This window comes from Pseudomassariella vexata (assembly GCF_002105095.1).
Source record: "Pseudomassariella vexata strain CBS 129021 chromosome Unknown BCR38scaffold_7, whole genome shotgun sequence".
NCBI lineage: Eukaryota > Fungi > Ascomycota > Sordariomycetes > Amphisphaeriales > Pseudomassariaceae > Pseudomassariella > Pseudomassariella vexata.
Genome location: NW_024467962.1, coordinates 332,916 through 353,790, shown reverse-complemented (window position 1 = coordinate 353,790; position 20,875 = coordinate 332,916). Strand labels below are relative to the sequence as shown.

Below are 20,875 nucleotides of genomic sequence, written 5' to 3'. Positions count from 1 at the left end.
GTCATCTGTTGAGGAGGAAACCCGCATCATTCACGTCGAAAATCTTGGCGACGATTACGTTCGCAATTACGGACCCGTCGTCGGACGGCATATCAAAGATTCGCATGTCGATTTCCTAGATGGAGTTCATACCACCGATCTTGACGAAGCTTTTGTCAACAAAGGCGGCCGTGATGGCTTACAAGACGTTTTCAGTTGTCTCAGAGATGCCAAGAATGCCCACGTACTCAGATACGCCCCATGACGCGATTTTTATCGGTCCAAGGAGCTGGCAGGATCGACTTGCACCACCTCGAGCGAGTCGATACGGGAGACGAAGACATGGCCGTTGGATCAGATGGCGAGGCCTTTGGTCTAGGAGGGGTTTCCGAAGTCGTACAAGACGTTGGATTGAAACGGTAGGCGGCAGAACGGGTCTGGATCTAAAGGTGGCATGGGGATTGATTGCAGTTGTTTGTCTCATGATGAAGAAGAACATCAGCAGCCCGGAAGAAGGTATGGAACGAAATGCCAACGCGAAGAATGGGGAATACATAGTGACGTAACTAGGTCGGCCTATGCTTTTTTCTTTCTTTTCTAGAGTATTTTTTGAACTTTGTTGTATGAGATAGCAAGCTGGAGAGATTTTGAACTCGATCCGTGACTACTGCGTTGTACCTGAGTCGAAGGCTGAAGCCACGAACTCTAAAGAGAACTCAACGACATGACTCATGGAGTTCCGACTCATTTGCAACAAGGTCAATAGAGGCAGTACGGATGTTAAATCTACGTCAATGTTAGCCGGTGAATATTGGCTTGATTCTCACTCTGATAATCGTGTGCTGCTGAGCTAGGGGCGGTGTATAGCCCCTTTACCAGCATTCGGTATCCACACCCATCCATTCTTGTTGACTTTCTACACTAATGGGCAGACTTCAGTCGGTTTGTAGCATTTTTCGGTCCTGTTCATATGGCAATAGCTCCTCGGCCGCTTCAATCAAGTAAAGTTCTTGCACAGAAGCACGACCAACTTAAGACTTATTGAGACAATTTTTGGGGAAACATGTTTCCTTGGAAATCTATGGATACTCTACAGCAGGCAAGATCGGAACCAAACTACCCAAATCCTACCAGCCCCGGTCCTAAATCCTCAGCAGCGCCCCGTACAATGACGATATACCCATCTTGCACGAACCTGCGGTCCTGCCCGCCGTTGATCTTCCTCGCGTGCTTACCGCTTCGCGTTTGTTCAATGATACTCCCAGACGTACCCTCCGTACCAGAAATGGTTCCCGAACCAAACAAGTGCACATCCACAAATTGCACGCAGATACGATGTGGTGTGTCACCAGAGCATGTTTTTGGAGCGGGTGCGAATGATGGTAATTACATGCTCAAGCAGCACTTAAAGGCGCCCGGAAATATTGGACGTACACTTGATATCGGGTTCTTCCACATGTGCCACCACTTATACTACATGAATTGTTATTAACGGGCACTTGGATTTGACTCAGTCTCTGTTTGAGATGGAATATAAGCGTACCCATGTGTGACGCAGCTTGTAAGTACCGCGAGACTCGAGGCTCGGGCTAATTCAACTCGGAAACTTCAACAGTGGAACTAGAACTAGGAGCATCAAATGCAGCTCTGAAGTGCGGGGAAATCTGGGGAAGAAACCTTGTCAGCTATTCCCCGGAAATTCCGACATTGGAATTAACGGCTTCTCTCTGTTACGCGCTTATCTGCAGAAACAGCAATTTGCAGTAAGTAGGACAAAGCGGAGATACTGTCACAGAGAAGCCAATGTGGAGGTAGGAGGGCATCGACATTAACGTAACCAAAGCTCTAGAATACCAGGGGTATGTGTGTCTGAGGCGTGAGATTACCCTTCAACAAGCATTACCTACGACATACTCATCCGTTTTAAAACGCTAATGGCCTTCTCACAACTCATCCTTGAGGCTCAGTGGATGCTGATAACTCACACCATCGCAACAACACTGGTCATCGCTGTTATCATACCTATCATCTACCTTATTACCAACGAATTCATACGCAGTCAAGCGCGAATACCTAAGCTACCAGGCCCGCGGGGTCTGCCCGTGATTGGCAATCTTTGGGATATCCGCACCAATGCAGCCGAGACGTACCGACAATGGGCCCGAAAGTACGGCGATGTGTACCAGATCCAGCTGGGCAACATCCCCGTAGTGTTAGTCAATTCAGCGTCAGCGGCGAAAAAGATCTTCAGCAATCAGGCCATCACCTCGCGCCCGGAGTTCTACACTTTCCACAAGGTGCTGTCCAACACGGCCGGTACCACCATTGGGACTTCGCCTTACAGCGACTCTCTGAAGCGGCGCAGAAAGGGCGCAGCTTCGGCGCTCAACCGGCCGTCGGTGCAATCGTACGTGGAACATCTTGATGTCGAGACGCGTGACTTTATCAAGGAGCTGCTCGAGTATGGAAAAGGAGGGGAAAGGCCCGTGGACCCCATGCCCATGATCCAGCGGCTGTCACTTTCGCTAGCCCTCACGCTTAACTGGGGCGTGAGGATGGATAGCCAGAAATCAGATCTGTTTCATGAGATTACCCACGTCGAGGAGGAGATCAGCCGCTTTCGGTCCACAACTGGAAATTTGCAAGACTACGTTCCTTTACTCCGAATGAATCCCATCAACTTGCACTCGGCCAAGGCGAGGGACGCACGAGATCGAAGGAGCAGGTACCTGGACGACTTAAATGCCGAACTTGATGGGCGTATGGCGGCCGGTAAATATAGTCCCTGTATACAAGCCAATGTTATCAACGATAAGGATGCGAAGTTGAACCAGGAAGAGGTCAGAGCCACGCCTATCCAATGCTTCCTTTCTGATAGACTTCAAACTAATACCATATTCTAGTTGACCTCAATTAGTCTCACGATGCTATCAGGAGGACTCGATACCATCACCACTCAAGTGGCGTGGTTCTGCGGTCTGTTAGCCAACCGTCCAGATATCCAGGACAAGGCACTGAAAGAGATACGCAAATTCTACTCTGATAAGCAGCCCCTGTGCGACCCAAAAGACGACCAGCAGTGTGCATACATAGTTGCCTTGGTTCGAGAGTCGCTTCGGTACTTCACAGTGCTTCGACTTGCGCTGCCCAAAGTCAACATCAAAGACATTGTCTACAACAACGTCGTTATCCCCAAGGGGTCCATCATATTCCTCAACTCATGGGCTTGCAACATGGGTAAGGCTCTTTCCTTTTCTTTTGACTCAATCGAGTCTTATCTCCCTTCGCTCTTTGTCAGACGCTAACCACGTACATGCCCAGACGATAAAATCTGGTCCGACCCCGAAGTTTTCCGCCCTGAGCGCTTCCTCGAACAGCCAGACGCCCCCATGTTTTCTTACGGCATGGGCTACCGCATGTGCGCCGGCTCGCTCCTTGCCAACCGCGAGGTGTACCTTACGTACATGCGGCTTCTGAACAGCTTTCGCGTCCAAAAGCACGACGAGGTGGAGACGGATCCCATAAAGGGTAATGCGGATCCGACGAGTCTTGTCGCTATGCCTAAGCCGTATCGGGCGTTATTCGTTCCTAGGGAGCCGGAGGTTTTGGACAGCGCTATTAAGGAGTCGAGGACGGCGGAGGAGGTGCATGGGAGGCTGCCCATGACTTCGGTCAAGGTGCGTCGTTAGAGCGCTGAGGGCGTGACATGGGGGTGGCATTGTTGGGCACGGGACTTCACTCTCTTTTCTCTTTTTTATTCTTGCCATTTTATTTAGGAATTGACAACCGATTAGTGCCCAGAACAGGCTTGACAGAATACGTAATAGTTTGTTTGTGGGTTTCTTGTACCTCAATAAGCCGTGAGAGCTATACTTCCAACGCGAGAAACATTCGCCAGTTCGACATTCGTCTTAACTTGCGGTAAATTCTATAAATCTGTAAGACAAAATCGTTATTAATGTTGACAGTGGTATGTATGATTGCGGATTGCTGCAAGTCTCAATCCATTATCCCATCATGAGGGCATTCAACCCCTCTCGGAACTCTTCCAATTCCGAAGAACCCGCTGTTGGCATTGGTAAGTGCCATTGACCCAGCTTCATGCGTGAAAGAATTTATCACGAATAGCAACTAGAGATAGTATGCTTGTATGCCGTGGTATTATGGACGCTCATGTACGATCGTGATGTCATTTGTGGTTCTACCGAGGTGACGCTTCCGCAAGCGCTGCGGTCTCGCTGATGATCCAGGGTGCATCCGCATGTCGATATAATTGATGTAAATACTTATTTGTCATCCGTATCAAAGGGCACAGGGATACACGTATTTGCGTCCAAGGAGGGCATGGTCTACTATGATGAGAAGTGCGAGACATACGCGAACTTGAAGGCGTTTGCTAAGACGGTCCATCAGGGGGTCATGATACTGTATTTTGAGAATTATCTCGACTAATGGATCATTGCGACAATGGTAGACGCGATCGATAAATGAATACAATCTAGTAGGATCACTATATCAATGATGAATGTTACAAATCGTAGTTAACTTAGCGAAGTTCCAAGCTTGTATCCTTGACAGGGTCTTTCCTATTCTATTGAATACAGCATATAAGACACATCTAGGAATCTTCCTAAATTCGTTTTCGTAGGACACGTTCTTGGACGCCAAGATATCGTACTCGTGCTACTACGTATGCAACATGTCACGTGAGCCAAATGAACTCGCGGTATTTGAGTTAGTCTTAGATCTTTGCACTGCACTGACAACTCTGAGGAGAGGCATTTCGGTATATCCCGGTCGCCCAGCAGCATCCATCGCCGGTTGCAGAAAACCCATGCACAGATCCTTGCTCCGTATTTGTTCCTCTCCACGTTTTCAAGCGGGACTGGAGACAACGACTTCCATTTCCAGACATTGCCGATGGCAGAACATGAAAAAGTCGACAACGATGCCAGTCCACGGCAGCCTCAGAAACGACCCGGTCAGTCTAGCGGGGCAGGCCCAACGCGTTCCAAACGTGCAAAGTATACTCCTATGGCTTGGTGAGTCGACGGATACCTCCGCTCATGTTTGGAATCGGCTGAATCGGGGAAAGCAACGAATGTAAGAAGCGCAAGTTGAAATGCAATCGAAATTCGGGTCGAAGACAATGCCAGCGATGCCAGGCGACCAACACAGTGTGTATATACGCCGGCACACCGCCACCTTTCTCAGGACTACGAGAGTGAGCAGCAATCAAGAAACACACCCCTTTCATTCCGTGACTTACTTGATTGCTCGACAGTGGTTTCGACTCTGATAGATATACCAGAGAGGTGGAGCAGCTCCGTCAAGAAGTCTCCGTCTTGGCCAGTAGTCTAAAGGAACTCACTGACAAAGTTGGTCGAGAGTTTTCGTCGATGTGCAGTCCATCCGAGGGTCGCAGGTATCCGGTAACGACGGGCTCTTTAATCTCGCCCCCAAAGGAGCCTCAGTTCGTCGGACACACTAGACCCGACTTCAGCTTGCGCATGGTGAAGACAGCACTCATCCAGATGGGCATCTCTACCGACGCGACGCTCGCCACCAGTACGCCCACCTCCAGAGCTTCAACGCCAGAGCCGCATGAATCTTCCCATGCGGGCGATGGGGGTGACCCCCTGCTTTCCATTCCGCGCAGGGAGATCCTGCGGCTCATAGATGTCTACCAGGAGGGGCTCCTGACCGTATACCCCGTCATCGATGTTGATACCCTAACTTCGAAAATTAATTGGGTGTTCGAAGCGGTGCATCAAGGCGATGGCGAGGCAAATCTGGCAGCGATGGGAAGCATTGGTCAGAAGGATATGTGCATAGTAAAGATCGTAAAGATCGTACTGGCTACGAGCATCGTTCTCGAGGCACAAGGCAAGAACGAGCTCAGTCAGAAACTCGTTGACTCAATCGAGTGCGGCACGTGGCACCTTGCCCGTGAATCAGCCGTTGACTTGAGAGACATCCAAGTGCTCACCATCCTGAGCATCTACTACTTCCAGTGTGATGAGGAGTTGTTCGCATGGAGGACCATTGGGATGGCTGCTCGGATGACCCTTGAGATGGGACTGCATCGCAAGCGAACACTTATAGATAACTTCAACAATGCTGAGGACCGGGCCCAGGCCAACAGAACTTTCTGGTGTGTCTATGTCCTCGACCGGAGGTGGAGTTTTGGGACGGGCCTATCCTTTGCCCTCGTCGACGGCGACATCGATCCGCAATTACCACAGCCTGCACCAGACTTTCAGTATCTTCGCTGTCTAATCAGGTATGGCCGACTGTGCTCCAACATTTGGGGTGCTTTGCCGCCCTTGGAATCACCCTCAAACGAGATTCCCAGGCACCAGGTCCAGTATCTTGAGTATCTGACCCAGAACTGGATCTCAAGCATACCAACCGACCTCCAATTTCGCCACCCGCGGCCTGGTCTAGCGCTCTCCAGCGAGCCACGCACACTTCGTCGATTGAGGGCCTTGCTATATCTCCGCGGGAACTACATACGGACACTATTGTACCGCCATCATGTCTTGTCAACGGCCCAGATTTACTCAGACACCGACAGCGCCCAGCTTGTTGTGGAAGTTGCCAAAGACTCGATTCAGGTGCTTGTGGACCTAGCCAAGACGAGTGACATCTACCGTCGCCAGCAGGTGGTCTTCAACCACTTTCTCCTGAGCGCCCTGGCAGTTATGTTGCTCGCAGTGTGTCATGCCCCCGACCTCTTCAGCGAGCCTTGCCGCGACAGCTTCTCGTCCACGGTCGAGTTGGTCCGTGGATTTTCACGGGAGAGTGCTGCGAGTAAGAGGTTGTGGAGGAGCATTCGAGGCTTGTTACCAGCTGTAAAGACTCTCAGATCAAAGTGGAGCTGGGAAAGGGACCAAGCTGGGCGGATAGATGATCGACACGCATCAGTCAACATCTCCAGCCAGTCGCCACATGAGCAGTTTTCTGATAGCCAACCTAAGGATTGGGACCAAAGCCAAACCGCCATGCAGACAACCTTTGACGGTACAGAGATTGACCTCAGCTCAGAGCTTTGCGCTTCGGTGCCGGATATGTACGACATAGGAAATGATCTCATGGACTTGTTCAATGCGTTTGGACAAGTGGGGACGGCGTCGACAACTGTAGCGGATATGGATCAGCCGAATGTGATGATGGGCTATCCAGTGAACGTATCACGGCGATTCAACGATCTAATATGATGTGGTGTATCGTCACAATGGTGTCAACACAGAACACATAGAGTTCCTCCATATTTGATTGGTTCTTTTCGTACGGTGTAGCTAAAGTTCGAATTAATGATTTTGGTCTTGGTCTCTGGACAAATTGCGTCGCAGCAAAGATCGGTAACTATACTGGCATTTCTCAAGTGAAGAGCAGAGAAGATTACGCGCCCAAGGGATATTTCCAGTTCGACCAAAGCATATGCAAGACGATCATATGCTGCTTCATTGGAAGGGTTGCCAAGAATATAAGTACTTGGCTCTGAACACACACACAGCTCAGTTGCCAACGCCTCGAGGATGTCCCGAAAACGATGTTGACTTAAAGCATGTTATTCAGTGCGGCCAACAAATCAAATGCTCGGTGAGACATGTTAATCAGGATATCATTTACTTGTCTCCTAGACAGGCATGATTTAGCAAGCCTCAATCTTGCATAAATTGTAGCAGTACCTTGACCAGTGAGAAAAATGTCATTGGGGACCCGTTATGCCAGGCGCGCCAGCAGGGAACGCTGAATAGAGCCGGCCATCTGAAAAGGAACGTGGGCGATGTTGGAGGGACGCTTCGCGGGGCCAAAGGCCTATAAATGGAAGCATGAAGGGCCATTGACGTCACGAGCACAGGAGAGATTTAGAGCATATTACGTGTACCTTTATTTGAAAGAACATAACATGATGCCACATGGACTGGACTGGGCCATGTTGGATAGATTCAGATAGTAATTTCATTAAGACGTCACTGTAATCTCAGTATTGTCTGAGCGAGCGTCAAGCCCTACATGGCGGCATTATTAATCGCATCATCGCACCACAAACCAACGTCCCGGCACTTACATCCCTCCCGAACATCCACCAACTCAGTGGAATGTTCCAAGCCTAGGCCCAAAGTATTCTCCCTCATTCAGCGTCATCAATGTACATGCAGTTCCCTCGCAGCCCTGGGAAACGACATCATTACCCCACCAACTGAGCTCCACGCCCGTCCACTGCAGCGAGAAGAATATGATGATGGCCGCAATGGCGATCGCACTACTAAACGAGGCCGAAAGGACAAAGTTGTACTTTGACCAGAAACCCAAATACTTGCTCTTGAGATGGACCCAGGAGTACCACGCAATGGGCACGGCAGGCCAGATGTACGAGAGATTGTATGGAGCCCATGTTATCGCGCCGTAAAAGATGGCGACCGGGTGCACCTGGCGCAGCCACGGCTTCTGGTACTTCTTCTGGACGTAGTAGAAGATGATGGGGACGATAAAGCCGAGCGGGAAGCCAACGAGTAGGGGTGTGTACAGGCCCCCTTTTCCGAAAACTTTTACGGGTCCCACCGTACCCCAGAGGACGGAGGCAGTAAAGAATGTGTTAATTCCCGGACAGGTAAATCGGTTCGGCGCATCGACGGTGCAGACTCCCGGGATCTGGTTCATCTGGAAATTAAGCACTCCGACACAAACAAAGGTCGAAATAAAAGTTCCGACCATCTGCGCGGTGAAGGTCTGTCGGGGCGGAATCTTGACGTAGTGCGCCAGCTTCAAGTCATTGGAAAACCAGATAGCGTGCGCGCAGCACACGTACCCGAAGGACTTGAAGAAGTTCATCCCCAGCGCATTGCCCTGGACCCAAGATCCGCCAATGAATTCAGCCAACACGTTGAGCGTGACCTCTATCCCCGTCATGGCCTTGATAATGCCGATGGGGATGACGAACAAGGCGCACAGCGCGAGGCCGTAGAAGACGACGCCCGGGCTTGTGTAGGTTTCCCAGCCCGCAATACCGGCGCATCCGAATGCGATGGCGACCACGAGCACAATGGTGTACCACCACTCGGGGACCTCCTTGTACTTAGCCATAAGGCGGTTGTGCACGTCGGAGTACTGCCCCTCGCTAGCGTCCTTGTTCTTGCGGAAACTATTGAAGAGATTGCGGAAGCCCATGGCAATTTCGTGGCGGTGGTAGATGTATGCGTATGAAACGGTGGCAGAATAAATGCCGAAGAAAAACAAATAAATCACCAGATTACCCGCAGAAAGAAAAGGGGGCGAGTACGCCTCGTAACTGGAAGCGTCGAAGAGGCCCTTGGAGTTGATAGCTTTGGAGACGTTGTAGAGGCTGCCCGTGTTGTCGAAGATGCGGTTGGAGTTGATGGGTAGGTAGGCGGTGCTGTACGCATTTTTGTACCATATGGCCATGACGACGAAGCCGGACAAGAACGCGCCCATGAACTTGTTGAAGGTGCTAAAGAAGGGAACCATCAAGGGATCCGTGCCGTCGAAGAGTAGGATATTCCAGTCGAAAGTTGGCCAGGGGTTGAAGCCCAGGCCGTTATTGAAGCCCGTGATGGTGTTGAGGTTCAAGTTATTGGGGGCGATCCAGGACATCCAGCTGAAAGCCGACAAGGCGGTGAAGATGAAGTTGGGGAACCAAAAATAAATAAACATGGCCGCGAACGAGAGCACGAAGAAGCGAATGCGTGTCATTGTGAAGACTTTGCCGAATGGACTTGCCACATCGGTGTTCTTCTCGTTGTGGAACGCAGAGTTCAGAGCAATAGTGACCAGCGACGCAGGCCACACGCAGTACGATGGGTACACGAGGAATCTTCGGATGATACCGGCCATTCCTGGATTCAAGTTAGTTTAGAGCCCAAGAAGAGGGGCAGAGGCTTTACTTGCCGTAACCAATGAAGTTCGTAGCGAGTGCAATCAGAATCTGGTAGGCAAATTGGCCGGCGTAGCTCTGGTTGTAGAACGTCGGAAGATACTGGCTCCAGATTATATTGTTCGTATAAGGATAGTTCCACGAGACATTCGCCATGATGGTAATAAGCATGTGCTCCTTCTTGGAGAACTTTCCGGGGTTCAAGCTGTGACGAATTCCCCCCAGGGTAAACCCTATATCAGGGAGGGTCTTCTCGCAAAACTTGCCGATGGGGTAAGCGAGCAACTGGGCCACATTGGCCTGGACGGTGATAGCTGGCTGGCGAATGGAAAAGAGCTGGTTGATGAATGCGAGTACGGTGGCGAAGAAGGCGCCAATGATCCAGGCCCGAATAGTACCACAGGGGGTGTTGACATCGTCGTGATTGTCCACCACGGCGCGCACCTCGCTGTAGGGGCTGTTGACGGTGATCAGAGCGGCCTCGAGCTTCATCTCCTCGATGAGCACAGCGTGCTTCTCGGGGTTGTCGAAAACGGCATCATTGCCTACCGAGATGTTAACATTCAGGAGTGGGGACCCCGGTGCCTGGGTGCTAGCTACTCACCGAGGAAGGCTTTGATCCTCTGAATGATGCTCCACGGAAAGTTGGGGTCATGCTCATGGATGATGAGCACCTTTTCCAGCAGTGGCCTGATTTCCTCGAGGGTTAATCTGCCAGCCAACTCCTTGGCCTCGAGCAAATCATCTTCGGTAACATTAAGGTCCCTGTACTCCCCAGTCAGTCAGTGACCGGCTACTGAGCTTTTTGCTGAATGAGCAACTCACGCCCCAACATGAGCATCAAGCGGCAGCTCGACGTCGTTGTTCTGGGAAGAATCTCTGTCCGAAGAAGTCTTCTTCTCCACTCCAGTCGTAGAGGCAGCGTTGTTGATCTCGTGGTCGGCCATAGTAGCGACTTGGCGAGCACGACAGTCAACCAGGTTTCGTGTGATGAGAACAGGCGCCCCAAAACTTTGTTTCGGACGGAAACATGGGACTTTTAATATCGCTTGCCGTGTCATTCCTTATCGTAAGCCTTCCGGCCGCCTTGGCGTTCTCCATCAGAAATCGAGTAGAATGTGGGATAGACAGTTCCGAATGCCATCTGCGAGTCTATCCACCGGGCGAGACCCAGGAACGCTTACCACCACATCATAGTGCCATGGCACTGCGGCATGGAGTGCCGAATAGGGCAGTCCGTATCCGCCATCGTCAACGTCGCACACTATGGTATCATGGGTAAGTTTTCTATTGCGTGTTTGTACCGTGCCCCACCTAGGCACGCGCCAACTCTTCGCTACCTGGCTTGAAGGGACCTTCATAGCTGTCTGAATATGATTAAGAGAAAACGTTGTAGTAGTGTGAATTTCGGCTTTCGATTTACCACCGTCGAAATATAGGGTTCGAATTCGTTGGCGATCCGCTTCTGGAAGGTGTTAGTCCCCATTGTAGTTGCTGAATACACGATAATTAGGACGCGTTAACAGCAAGTTGGAATCAGAGGTGGAAGTACCTTTTCGTTACCATGAGTAGGCTAGGCAAGAATCAGTATAGTGTTACCTTGACAGTGGTCCACTGGTACTTGTCAAGGGGGTGAAAACTTTGGCCTGATACCGTAGTAAGCGGATAATCGCCAACATCCCTAGAGGCCAAGAACTATCCTTCAGGATCTGGGTCCCGGGAAGGCCCAATCAGCGAACAATGCTCAATATAAAGCCGGATGGTGACCATGCCGACCTGATCCACTATTAACAATTTCCAGGGGATATCCTGGGAAATATGCGGCACCACGAATACCGAGCCATTAGCACTGATTGGCGTTATGGAGTTCAAGCCGTCCACCAGCTCGGAAGAGAAGCGAATTTGGAGATCGAATCATATCTGCCCATCGTACATACCGCAGGGGAGGCAAATTTGACAAAGTAAGATGAGAAACTCTGCGTATTGCAGATGCCGCAATGCTGTCCCAGCGGACATCGTGAGTATCGCCACTTGATCGGCCGCAGACTTGGTTCAGTTGACTGTGGATATATCCGGCTGCGCGTTGAAGTGATGAGTCGCAATCGAAGTCTTCCTTGAATCGCATATGTAGGCAAAGCACGATAACTGCGGGAGATTGATGCTGAGTCATGGAGCTTGAATTGCCAAGGCCCATATCTTGATGTTTCATCGCAGGGAACTAATTTAACTAGGAGCTCATTTGGTAGGTGCTTCCTCCACTTGACCTGCTCCAAAAAATAACCTGAGGTAGATAGATAAGTAAGCAAAAGCTTTGCAATTCTGTTGTGAGGCCCCGTATAGATCAGAGATACTACCAAGGTCTAGGTAGGGTGTATACTAAACTGATGAGTATCATATGTTACGAGCTCACTCCTCTTAGATGATCTGGTTGGCATAGAGTTGTGAGCGACTTATGCCTTCAGTTTCCAACTTCTCCACCGCACTGTCCACGGAACAGCATCGAACGTGCGTAATGAATCGCAGGCAATACAGCAACGGACGTCGTTCGATTGGCTCGAGCGCAACTTGTCTTAGATGAGGAAGGTGACAACGGTTCATCTAGGATACAGTAACACTGCGGCTTGGCACAGAAGATAGAGTTCTGACACTAATCCCTCATAAGTAACAACACCAATCACCGCGGGTCGGCCATTATTAGATGGTGGGCCCTAAAACGTCGTAATTGTGTAGAACCTTGACAAGGATTCCTGCGTTCGCAATCAGTAAATCCTGGGAGCACGCTCCGCTCCAACAAGGTATGCCTGTGCTGCGTTGCACCGACGTGCATCCTGGCCAACATTTCGGGGATGTCCTTCCGACTCATAACCTCTTCGCGCTTGATTCATGGGCCGCGGCCATCAGTCATGGGTGGGTATTGCGGACGATTCTACGCAGTGGCCACCCACAGCCCATAATTCCGTCGAATATAAGAGAGAAAGCGGTCATGCACAGGTTAGAGAAGATGCTACTGTGATGCAGGTGCATATGGGGTGTGAATTCTTGTAGTAGGAAAGGTTGACCAGGTCAGCTATTCTGGCCTGGCAGAGCTCTTTTATCGCTCTTATCTTATCTTATCTATAGCTACACGGTAACCCCCCATGGGGTCACGATCACTCTGTAAGTACAAAGCATTGCAGTTACTTTCCTAGTTAAAGGTCAACTACGTAAGAAAGATACAGTTTTACTACTTATTATCAGATCCCTAGTAGTAGGGACTATATAGTACTACGAAGGTAGACAGGGAAGAATTGCCTAACGGCCCCCGATGAGTCCCTAAATATACGAACTGTTGGAAAAACACGGTGGTGACTTCCATGGTTAACAGCTCCGATGGGAGGTTGTTGCTGCGGTTGAGATGGAAGGCAAGACGCAGTCATGACGGGAAGACTCCTCCGGAGTCGCACGTTCAAGACTCTGACTTCTCTTGAAAAGGGAATCTAGGGCAGAACTCCTTCTAAGCTGGTTAACTTACAAGTGGGTGATAGCTTCTAGTCAATTGGACCTCAGTGCCTTAATCAGCACGGTATGACTTCCACACTGCATAAGCTGCCTGCTTCAGTTTCAACACTAACTGTAATCTCCTCTTAAAATGCACCTCTATTTAGAGTATTAATCCCTCTCATTTATCCCAGCGCGATACCTCCCTTTCTGTTTAAGTATATTTTCTGAATAAATAAATAGTAAACTACCATTATTTTCCAGATAATTTAGCTGAGTGGAAAAGCCGTATCTAACGCGCTTCAAAACCTTGAATCTATATGCTAAGTCGGCGTACAAATACGGCATCATACTATTAACGCTCGAGATATAACTATAAAGGTATATTGTGTCAGATATGGCACCTGGTTCCTAGGTTCAGAAATGATATGGCACTGGAGAAGACTATTGTCACTTAAAGTTCAGAAGGCGAAAGGAACCCCTTTCCCAAAAGTAACACCAAAGTTACTGTCCACTTAGGGGTTAGACACCTGAACGATGTACCTCCGACATGTTCTAAAGAATCTATAAAAGACAGAGCAACGGGAGTTCGCGAGAACAGAGAACACAGAGAACAATACACCTCATTCATATACAATCTTACGCACTTCTGACTACTCGATTGGACACACGTGATATTCGACATATTGAAGCTAGCCTATGGGTAGGGCCTTCTAATCTGTTACACGCAAAGGTGGTCAAAGATTTGTGAGGTTGTAAAAGCATGACATTCTATCTAGTCCTATGGAGCACGAAGGTTGGACTTAGTCCCGAAGGGCTAAGTCACGTGGTAACCTTGGTGGTCTTGGCAAAGCCCACCAAGGTTGCCTAACATAATCGCTTTAATTCCGCTATAAAGTTGTGCTAGACTAGGTGCTAGGGAAGGTAACTATAACTAACGGGTGACCGTCGCTGTGTTCAAGAAGTTCTCTATCAAAGAAATTTCTATATGTAGATCTAATCTGAGGCGATGAATCCATTTTGTCCAAGTGTGTCTAACAATACCGAGGTTTCTCCCAACGGTGACGACAACATGTGGTCTTCTAGTGCGCATGCGCCCCGCATGGCTAATATGCCCTGCGATCATGGACGTTAACGCTGGACGTTAGCTCTAACTTAACCCCAAGAATATGAGACTTCAGGTGTAGAGGTAGAAATTATCCAGTCGAATTACAATAATCAATGACGATGCCCTGCGTCACATAAGACGACCACAAACTTGGGATTCGAAACGGCGGTCTGTTTGTATCATCGGCCATCGCTATGCCTTGACGTACACTATCATACAAACGCTATTCTACACCAGTCTGCGGCCTGTAGAACATTCTATCAAAACATCCTTTATACTTCACACACTCTAATCTAATCCAACCCAATATTATTCCTTCGGAGTTTCCGCAACCTCCCGATCAGTGGTCGTCTGCTTCTCCCACATGGCAAAATAGCTTCCTCGGAGGCTCAACAGCTCCGAGTGAGTACCACGCTCGACCACTTGCCCCTTGTGAAGCACGATAATCTGATCCGAGTTGGTGATAGTTGACAGACGGTGCCTGGAGGTCTCGTCAGCAAATGATTTCATCATATCACATGTCTGCTTGTAATGCTTACGCTATGGTGACCGTAGTTCTTCCGGTCGTGACCTTTTCCAATGCGTCTTGAATGATTCTCTCGGTGCTGGAGTCCAGTGAGGCCGTGGCCTCGTCCAGGAGGAGAATGCGCGAGTCTTTCAGGATTGCTCTGGCAATAGCAACCTAGACGACACATGTTAGCACGGTAAAGTTATCTTACTGCTGAGCGTCGACTTGCCCGTTGACGTTCGCCACCTGACAACTTCAAGCCTCGCTCGCCGACCTTCGTATCGTAGCCGTCTGGGAAAGCCAATATGCGGTTGTGAATGTTTGCTGCCTTGCACGCCTCAAACACATCGGCTTCGGACGCTTTGGGATTAGCGTAGAGCAAGTTGTACATGATCGTAGCGTTGAAAAGGACAGTGTCCTGCGGCACGACTCCAATCTGCCTGCGCAGACTATCAACCTTGAGGTCTCGAATGTCGTGGCCGTCAACTGTGATTGAACCACTGTTCACGTCATAGAACCGGAACAGGAGCTTCAGACACGTCGATTTTCCGCTGCCAGACTCTCCGACGATGGCAGTCTTGGTTCCGGGTAGAACAGTGAAGCTGATGCCGCCTATGGCTGGTTCCTTTCCTTGATAGGAAAATTTGACATCGTTGAATTTGACTTCACCTTGTGCAGCTGGGAGCTCGACGGCGTCGGGCTTTTCAACAATTCCCGAGGTCTCATTCATCTGGACTAGTTTAGTTTCATCGTGCTGCATGAAAGTAGACAGGAAGGTCGTCGGCTCACCAGATCAAGCATCCGTTCCGCCTCGATCAGATTGTTCTGGAGCATCGTGTAATACGTCCCGAAGAAGTTCAACGGGGCTTGAAGCTGTGTAAAGTAAGTGATGAGCGTGACGAATCCGCTAATGCTCTGCTGTCCGATGGATATCTTGTAGGCCGACAAGGCAACGATCAGTGCAGTTCCAAGAGTGAATACTGAGCTCTGGGTCAAGTTTAGCAAATTCAAAGACCATAACACCAAACGTTCAGCTTTTTGATATGTCGTCACATGTCCCCTGAACCGGTCTGTCTCAGATTTTACCGCACAATTGTGCTGCACAGTCTCGTAGGCCATGATGGCATCCGTCCTGTGTCAAAGTCAGCGGATGAAAATTGGAATAAGGCTCGGTTGGCTTACTTGGCAGCTTCCATGTCGCGGCTCTTGGTCGTCATATCCCTCCTCTGTCTCCCTCTGTACTTGGCCATATACATGGTGAGAAAGATATATGACCACATAATGGTCAAGACAACGACAGTGTAGAAAGCGTCATAGCTGATGAAGAAATAGACAGCCGCCACGAAGATGTCGAAGATCATGGGAAAAACCTGGAACACGAAATTCTCCAAGAATGTGTTCATGGCACTGCCGCGGCTGAGGGCACTGGTCACTTCGCCGATGCGCTTGCTCAGATGGAAATCCATCGACAGCCCCAAAACATGCTCGAATGCTGCGCAGGACAGCCGTCGGAACAGAGACTGAGATACCGGTATCCAGAGAACGGAGCGAGCGGCGCCGATGGCGCCCTGTTGACCCTGAAGGCCTCGGAAAACGACGTAGAGAACGATCTCCTTGTACGGTACGCGACCGTATCCCAAAGAGTCAACAAGCACGCCAAGCTGGATGGGAACATAGAAGTTGATAACCCTCTGAGCGATCAAAAGAATCAGACAAACAACCACGGTGGCTTGATGCAGGCGCGAGTCGGCAGGCCACAGGTAGGGGAACAGAATTCGGAATCCCGCAATGTAGTCGAACCAGCCGGACCGCTGAGGATCACGGGGCTTCTTAACTTCGCGCTTGGTCGCATTGCCGTTGGTGTTGGCGGCACCATAGCCGTTCGCAGATGCATCGGTGTTTCCAAGCAGGGACTCCTGTTCACCGGCCGACCCTTTTTCCGGGTTTCTCAACTCGTACTGCCTGCGAACCAACAGTGTGATCATGAGCACAAGTACGACGATTCGGGCCAAGCTCAACCCGCACAGGCTATCGAGAAGCCCCTTCGGTACTTGAATCAAGGGCTGCTCCGCGATGAACACAGCCGAGATGACAATCTCTAGGAGCACACCGACGACCCATGCGTGGCAATGAGGGACGGTTGGCGTCCAGGGACCATCTGGGTCAGGCAGCAGACCAGCCAGGAAATAGAGCAAGACCCCAATGTGGGATGCCTGGAAAGTTAGTAGTGCCCGTAAGGAGAGGGGCGTCGGTTGCGAACCAGGTATGCGCTATGGGGGAAATTGACGCCCTCGTTGGTAAGCGCATTAGAAGCTACCAGGACAATGCTGGCTAGCTGAGATGGCCAGGGGCGTTAGCACTTGTGGGGCATCCATTCGGGGGGTTGTGGATTTGACATGCCATTAAAGGGACCAAAAGTAGTTGAAGGGCCCATATGAGCTTTGCATAGAAGCGTTGAACCTTCTCGACCTTCTTTTGGTCGGCCGTGGCGGTTCCATTATCGACAGTCCCGTAGCGGTAGCGGATCAGTTGCGAGAGGAACAAGGAAGCGAAAAGACCACAAGGGTGAAAGTAGAAGGCGACCTTCAACCCGAGACCAAGTGCAGCCATGATTTCAGTTAGTTTGCTATCGGTGCTGGAGCTGCGGCTGCTGGAACACCAGGTGGAACATGGAATGAACGCGGGTGTCGTCGGATGATTACGAGCTCCTGAGGGAAGCTTAAGAATATGCGGCGATAAGAGAGAGATAAGAAGGGTGGGGTGGGGCGTAACCCCTGAATCCTGATCACCCCACTAACTTCCTCCTTCACGGGACCCGACCCGACCCGACCCTGCCATCCTGGTCCGTTCCATCGAAAACGGTGTCTGGCAAGTATAGACAGCACACGAAACTTGGGATAGTTGATGCAGTTAAAATCTGTCCCTCCTTACATTTCGCTTTTATGTTCCTGATGTTGCCTCGACCTCGCTCGTAGGGTAGTACTCCATAGTTCTGCATGCCGCCCATCGCCAGTGGTCCATTTCTATCAGCAGGCAACGTGGATCCGAGGGCCCGCTAGTAAAGGGAGAAACAACGGAGAGAGAATCAGGGCAAAAGCAATGAGGTCTGGTGGTGGTGGAGGCTTGGGGGGCAAGCTGGTTGGGCTGGGCGGGGAAAGGGGAAACATTCCAAGAAGACGAGCTGGCTCGGGGGCCAGGCCAGTAACAGTCAGGAATGCCGTAGGCATCCTGGAACGAGAATTGGAAATGGTATTCAGATGGAAGTCTTGACGCCGCCATTGTGGACGACCAGATTGGGAAGGCCGGGTCTAGCCCGGGTCCGGAGAATTGCCTCTCTCCAACGTCAGCCTTGCACACCAATCTGGATGCCTGAGGATATATGTCACTGCACCTGATTTCTTGGTAGGCTTAGGACTGTAGCTTCGAAACAAGACTTAGAATAAACTCCAAACAATTTAGCTAATGCCTTCGTTCTCGGTTCAGGAGCTGCCGAGATCAACCCACATAGTTAGGAACTCGGTGCTGTAAAGAAATATGGATGCGCATATACATTATCCAATACACCGCCCATGAATCCACCACCATTGCTATGCTGCATCTAACTTCTGACCAGAGTATATGAGTACCGAGAATAGCCAGATCAAACTCTACCAAAGAAATCAAAGTTTAGGTCTTCAAGATCGCTTGGGCCAGGCTCATGAGACATATCTACCCTATCCACCTGCACCCGATGATTAACTGCTGCCTCGGAACCACGGCCAACCCAATAGACCACCAAACAAAGGCGACTGCCCACATCAGCACCCTCTTCAGTGTGTTCCGTGACAGTAAAGCCGAAGTGGTAATGGAAATGATGGCGAGGAGTCCGATAAGAGCGCGAATCATGTCAAACTGCTGATGACGCGCAACGATTCCTGCGCCGTTGGAAGGAGTCTCGCAATGACGGCGACGTGCCATGCCAGGAACACGGTGCCCATACTAATGATCGCATTCAAGACGCCCAGGAATGCGCCGAGAGCCAGGGAGACAGGGGCGTGCCAGTCTTGCTACCCGAGTTGGCAAACTGCACCGGCCGCTCCTGCGGTTACAATGAGGGGGTGGGCGTATGGCTTTTTGCAGCGAGAAGGTCTGGTGCGTGAATTAGTATGAATTGATTGAGGGTGGTTATTGTGAATAATACTGATTGAGACATTGTGGTGATTTGCATAATTATTTGCGATCTATCTTACATTGGAGGATTATCTATGGAAATGATTGTGTAGTATAGTCTATCGACCTCCTCGGACAACTGCTAGTTATCTTCGAACACAAGACCCACCGCCTCCGCCCAAAAATAGACGACGTGGCCTCTCAAGGTGAAGCTCCCAGCCCCGAGCCCCGACTGTAGAGCCCACTGAACGGCTTCGGACTCGTCTCTGCAAATCTCTAGTTGCGTTCTACCTCGCGCATTTTTGCATCCAAGAAAGGCGTTTAGAAACTGCTGAGTAACCGCTTCGAGCTGCAGCTTCTCTTCGAAAAGCCTTTCGGGCCCGTTCCCGAACTCGCATAGCTTTCTGGCGAGCCAGAATTTGATTAGCTCCCGGGCCTGATCTCTGGGGAATATGTCGCCATAATAGCGTGACTTGGATGATGGGAGTTCCGAAAGCGGTACTATGGGAGAGAAGAACATAACTCTTGTTGAATTGGACATGGGGCGCAAGTTGTTGTGTTAGGACACATGGTTGTAAACCTGCAGAACATGTTCGTCGTCATCGTCGGCCCTGGTACCTTGCTCCACGTCACTTTCCATATCGGGGCCATGCTCCTGCAGGCTTTGGAACCACAGGGTACGTAGCGCTTTGATCTGGTGCTCAGGAGATTGAGAGACTCCGCTTTCGGTCCCAATGGACCAAGCGGCCTGTTCCTGTTGCTGAATCAGGATGGCGATGGCAACATTAGCAAAGTTTATAGTCAGGGCCGTACCTGGGGCCGGGACATTGCGATATGGGAAGGATCCGAGACATAGCACGCACCGCGCAACATACCGAGTGTCCCAGGCCCCAACCGGGAATCGCTGCTGCCTCCGAAGAGAACGCTTTCCCATGATGTCGATTGTTCAATACTGCACTGCAAACTAGTCCTGTGTCGAGCTCATGTAGGCGTGAGATTCGGATGCCTGTGCTTAGGTTACTGGAGGTTGAAGTAGTAGATATGGATTGAATTGGTCGGTGGTTGCGTCTCACCTGTGCCATGTGGATGTCTTCCAAACCGGGCTAACGGGGATAAGCAATGTCACAATAAGGGGAACTGGAATGTGTCATGTGGGGACTGCAAGAACTAGTCGTGGCACGGCCAAAAGGGGAGTAGTTGCGAGCGGCTAACACCGACATCATGTGCGGCTCGGCCCGGTCGAGACTGTACATTTGCGGGTAAACCACACCAAAGCGTTACAGCGCGGGTATTGGGGTTGATTCCACTGGCAACAGGCCGAGTAATGAGCCTGCCGAGGACTCAGCTTTTTTTCTTAGTTTTGAGTTGTCCGTTTTGTCACGTAGCCCCCAGAAGTACCAATACGTATGCAGCACCGCGAGCGTGTTGGTATATTGAGTGTCCAGGATCTCGACAGTGCCGCTTGGCGAACATGGCTTAAGAAGCCGTATATACTCTGTGGCATGGGATCAATGCGGATTTGATATTTATGCTTATTCTGGCCCCAGTGGTTGCATGGGCACGATATTGGGTCATCAAATTAAGGAAGAGGCGCTGATATCTATCTAGCTTTTATATTGTAGGGCTTTGGTGGCCTCAGGTACAGGCCTCAGGTGCAAGCCTCAAGATGTTGAGAACACATATACTTCGGCTGTGAAAGTCAGGGTTGGGGACTTTGTGGAGAACTACACTGGAAAGGAGAAGTGGAAAGACG

At 50.3% G+C, this 20,875-nt stretch overlaps 7 protein-coding genes across 7 annotated transcripts; 3 read left to right on the top strand and 4 right to left on the bottom strand.

Moving 5' to 3' along the window:
• Positions 1 to 173: 173 nt before the first annotated feature.
• BCR38DRAFT_409331 (uncharacterized protein) lies at positions 174 to 545 on the top strand (the record flags this gene model as incomplete). Its single annotated transcript, XM_040858362.1, has 1 exon — positions 174 to 545. One exon carries the CDS (start codon positions 174 to 176, stop codon positions 543 to 545), a length of 372 nt encoding a protein of 123 aa, XP_040715333.1.
• Positions 546 to 1,949: 1,404 nt separating this feature from the next.
• BCR38DRAFT_457742 (cytochrome P450) lies at positions 1,950 to 4,000 on the top strand (the record flags this gene model as incomplete). Its single annotated transcript, XM_040862073.1, has 4 exons — positions 1,950 to 2,819; positions 2,883 to 3,216; positions 3,301 to 3,656; positions 3,923 to 4,000. The coding sequence occupies 4 exons, from the start codon at positions 1,950 to 1,952 to the stop codon at positions 3,998 to 4,000; spliced, it is 1,638 nt and encodes a 545-aa protein (XP_040715332.1).
• Positions 4,001 to 4,754: 754 nt separating this feature from the next.
• Positions 4,755 to 7,424, top strand: BCR38DRAFT_369087 (fungal-specific transcription factor domain-containing protein). Its single transcript, XM_040857264.1, has 3 exons — positions 4,755 to 5,021; positions 5,075 to 5,203; positions 5,264 to 7,424. The coding sequence occupies exons 1-3, from the start codon at positions 4,900 to 4,902 to the stop codon at positions 7,197 to 7,199; spliced, it is 2,187 nt and encodes a 728-aa protein (XP_040715331.1). The 5' UTR covers positions 4,755 to 4,899; the 3' UTR covers positions 7,200 to 7,424.
• A 655-nt stretch (positions 7,425 to 8,079) lies between these two features.
• On the bottom strand, positions 8,080 to 10,827 carry BCR38DRAFT_457740 (OPT oligopeptide transporter protein-domain-containing protein; the record flags this gene model as incomplete). The annotated part of the gene is made up of 4 exons (XM_040862072.1): positions 8,080 to 9,842; positions 9,895 to 10,425; positions 10,485 to 10,645; positions 10,706 to 10,827. The coding sequence occupies 4 exons, from the start codon at positions 10,825 to 10,827 to the stop codon at positions 8,080 to 8,082; spliced, it is 2,577 nt and encodes an 858-aa protein (XP_040715330.1).
• Positions 10,828 to 11,089: 262 nt separating this feature from the next.
• BCR38DRAFT_202414 (uncharacterized protein) lies at positions 11,090 to 12,476 on the bottom strand. Its single transcript, XM_040854108.1, has 3 exons — positions 12,263 to 12,476; positions 11,818 to 12,161; positions 11,090 to 11,345 (listed from the first exon to the last, which is right to left on the bottom strand). Exons 1-3 carry the CDS (start codon positions 12,273 to 12,275, stop codon positions 11,238 to 11,240), a joined length of 465 nt encoding a protein of 154 aa, XP_040715329.1. The 5' UTR covers positions 12,276 to 12,476; the 3' UTR covers positions 11,090 to 11,237.
• A 2,073-nt stretch (positions 12,477 to 14,549) lies between these two features.
• On the bottom strand, positions 14,550 to 17,707 carry BCR38DRAFT_433448 (uncharacterized protein). Its single transcript, XM_040860253.1, has 7 exons — positions 17,374 to 17,707; positions 17,234 to 17,308; positions 16,156 to 17,186; positions 15,763 to 16,105; positions 15,203 to 15,703; positions 15,005 to 15,147; positions 14,550 to 14,946 (listed from the first exon to the last, which is right to left on the bottom strand). The coding sequence occupies exons 1-7, from the start codon at positions 17,581 to 17,583 to the stop codon at positions 14,775 to 14,777; spliced, it is 2,475 nt and encodes an 824-aa protein (XP_040715328.1). The 5' UTR covers positions 17,584 to 17,707; the 3' UTR covers positions 14,550 to 14,774.
• A 1,459-nt stretch (positions 17,708 to 19,166) lies between these two features.
• On the bottom strand, positions 19,167 to 20,211 carry BCR38DRAFT_433444 (uncharacterized protein). Its single transcript, XM_040860252.1, has 2 exons — positions 19,936 to 20,211; positions 19,167 to 19,876 (listed from the first exon to the last, which is right to left on the bottom strand). The coding sequence occupies exons 1-2, from the start codon at positions 20,202 to 20,204 to the stop codon at positions 19,624 to 19,626; spliced, it is 522 nt and encodes a 173-aa protein (XP_040715327.1). The 5' UTR covers positions 20,205 to 20,211; the 3' UTR covers positions 19,167 to 19,623.
• Positions 20,212 to 20,875: the final 664 nt, after the last annotated feature.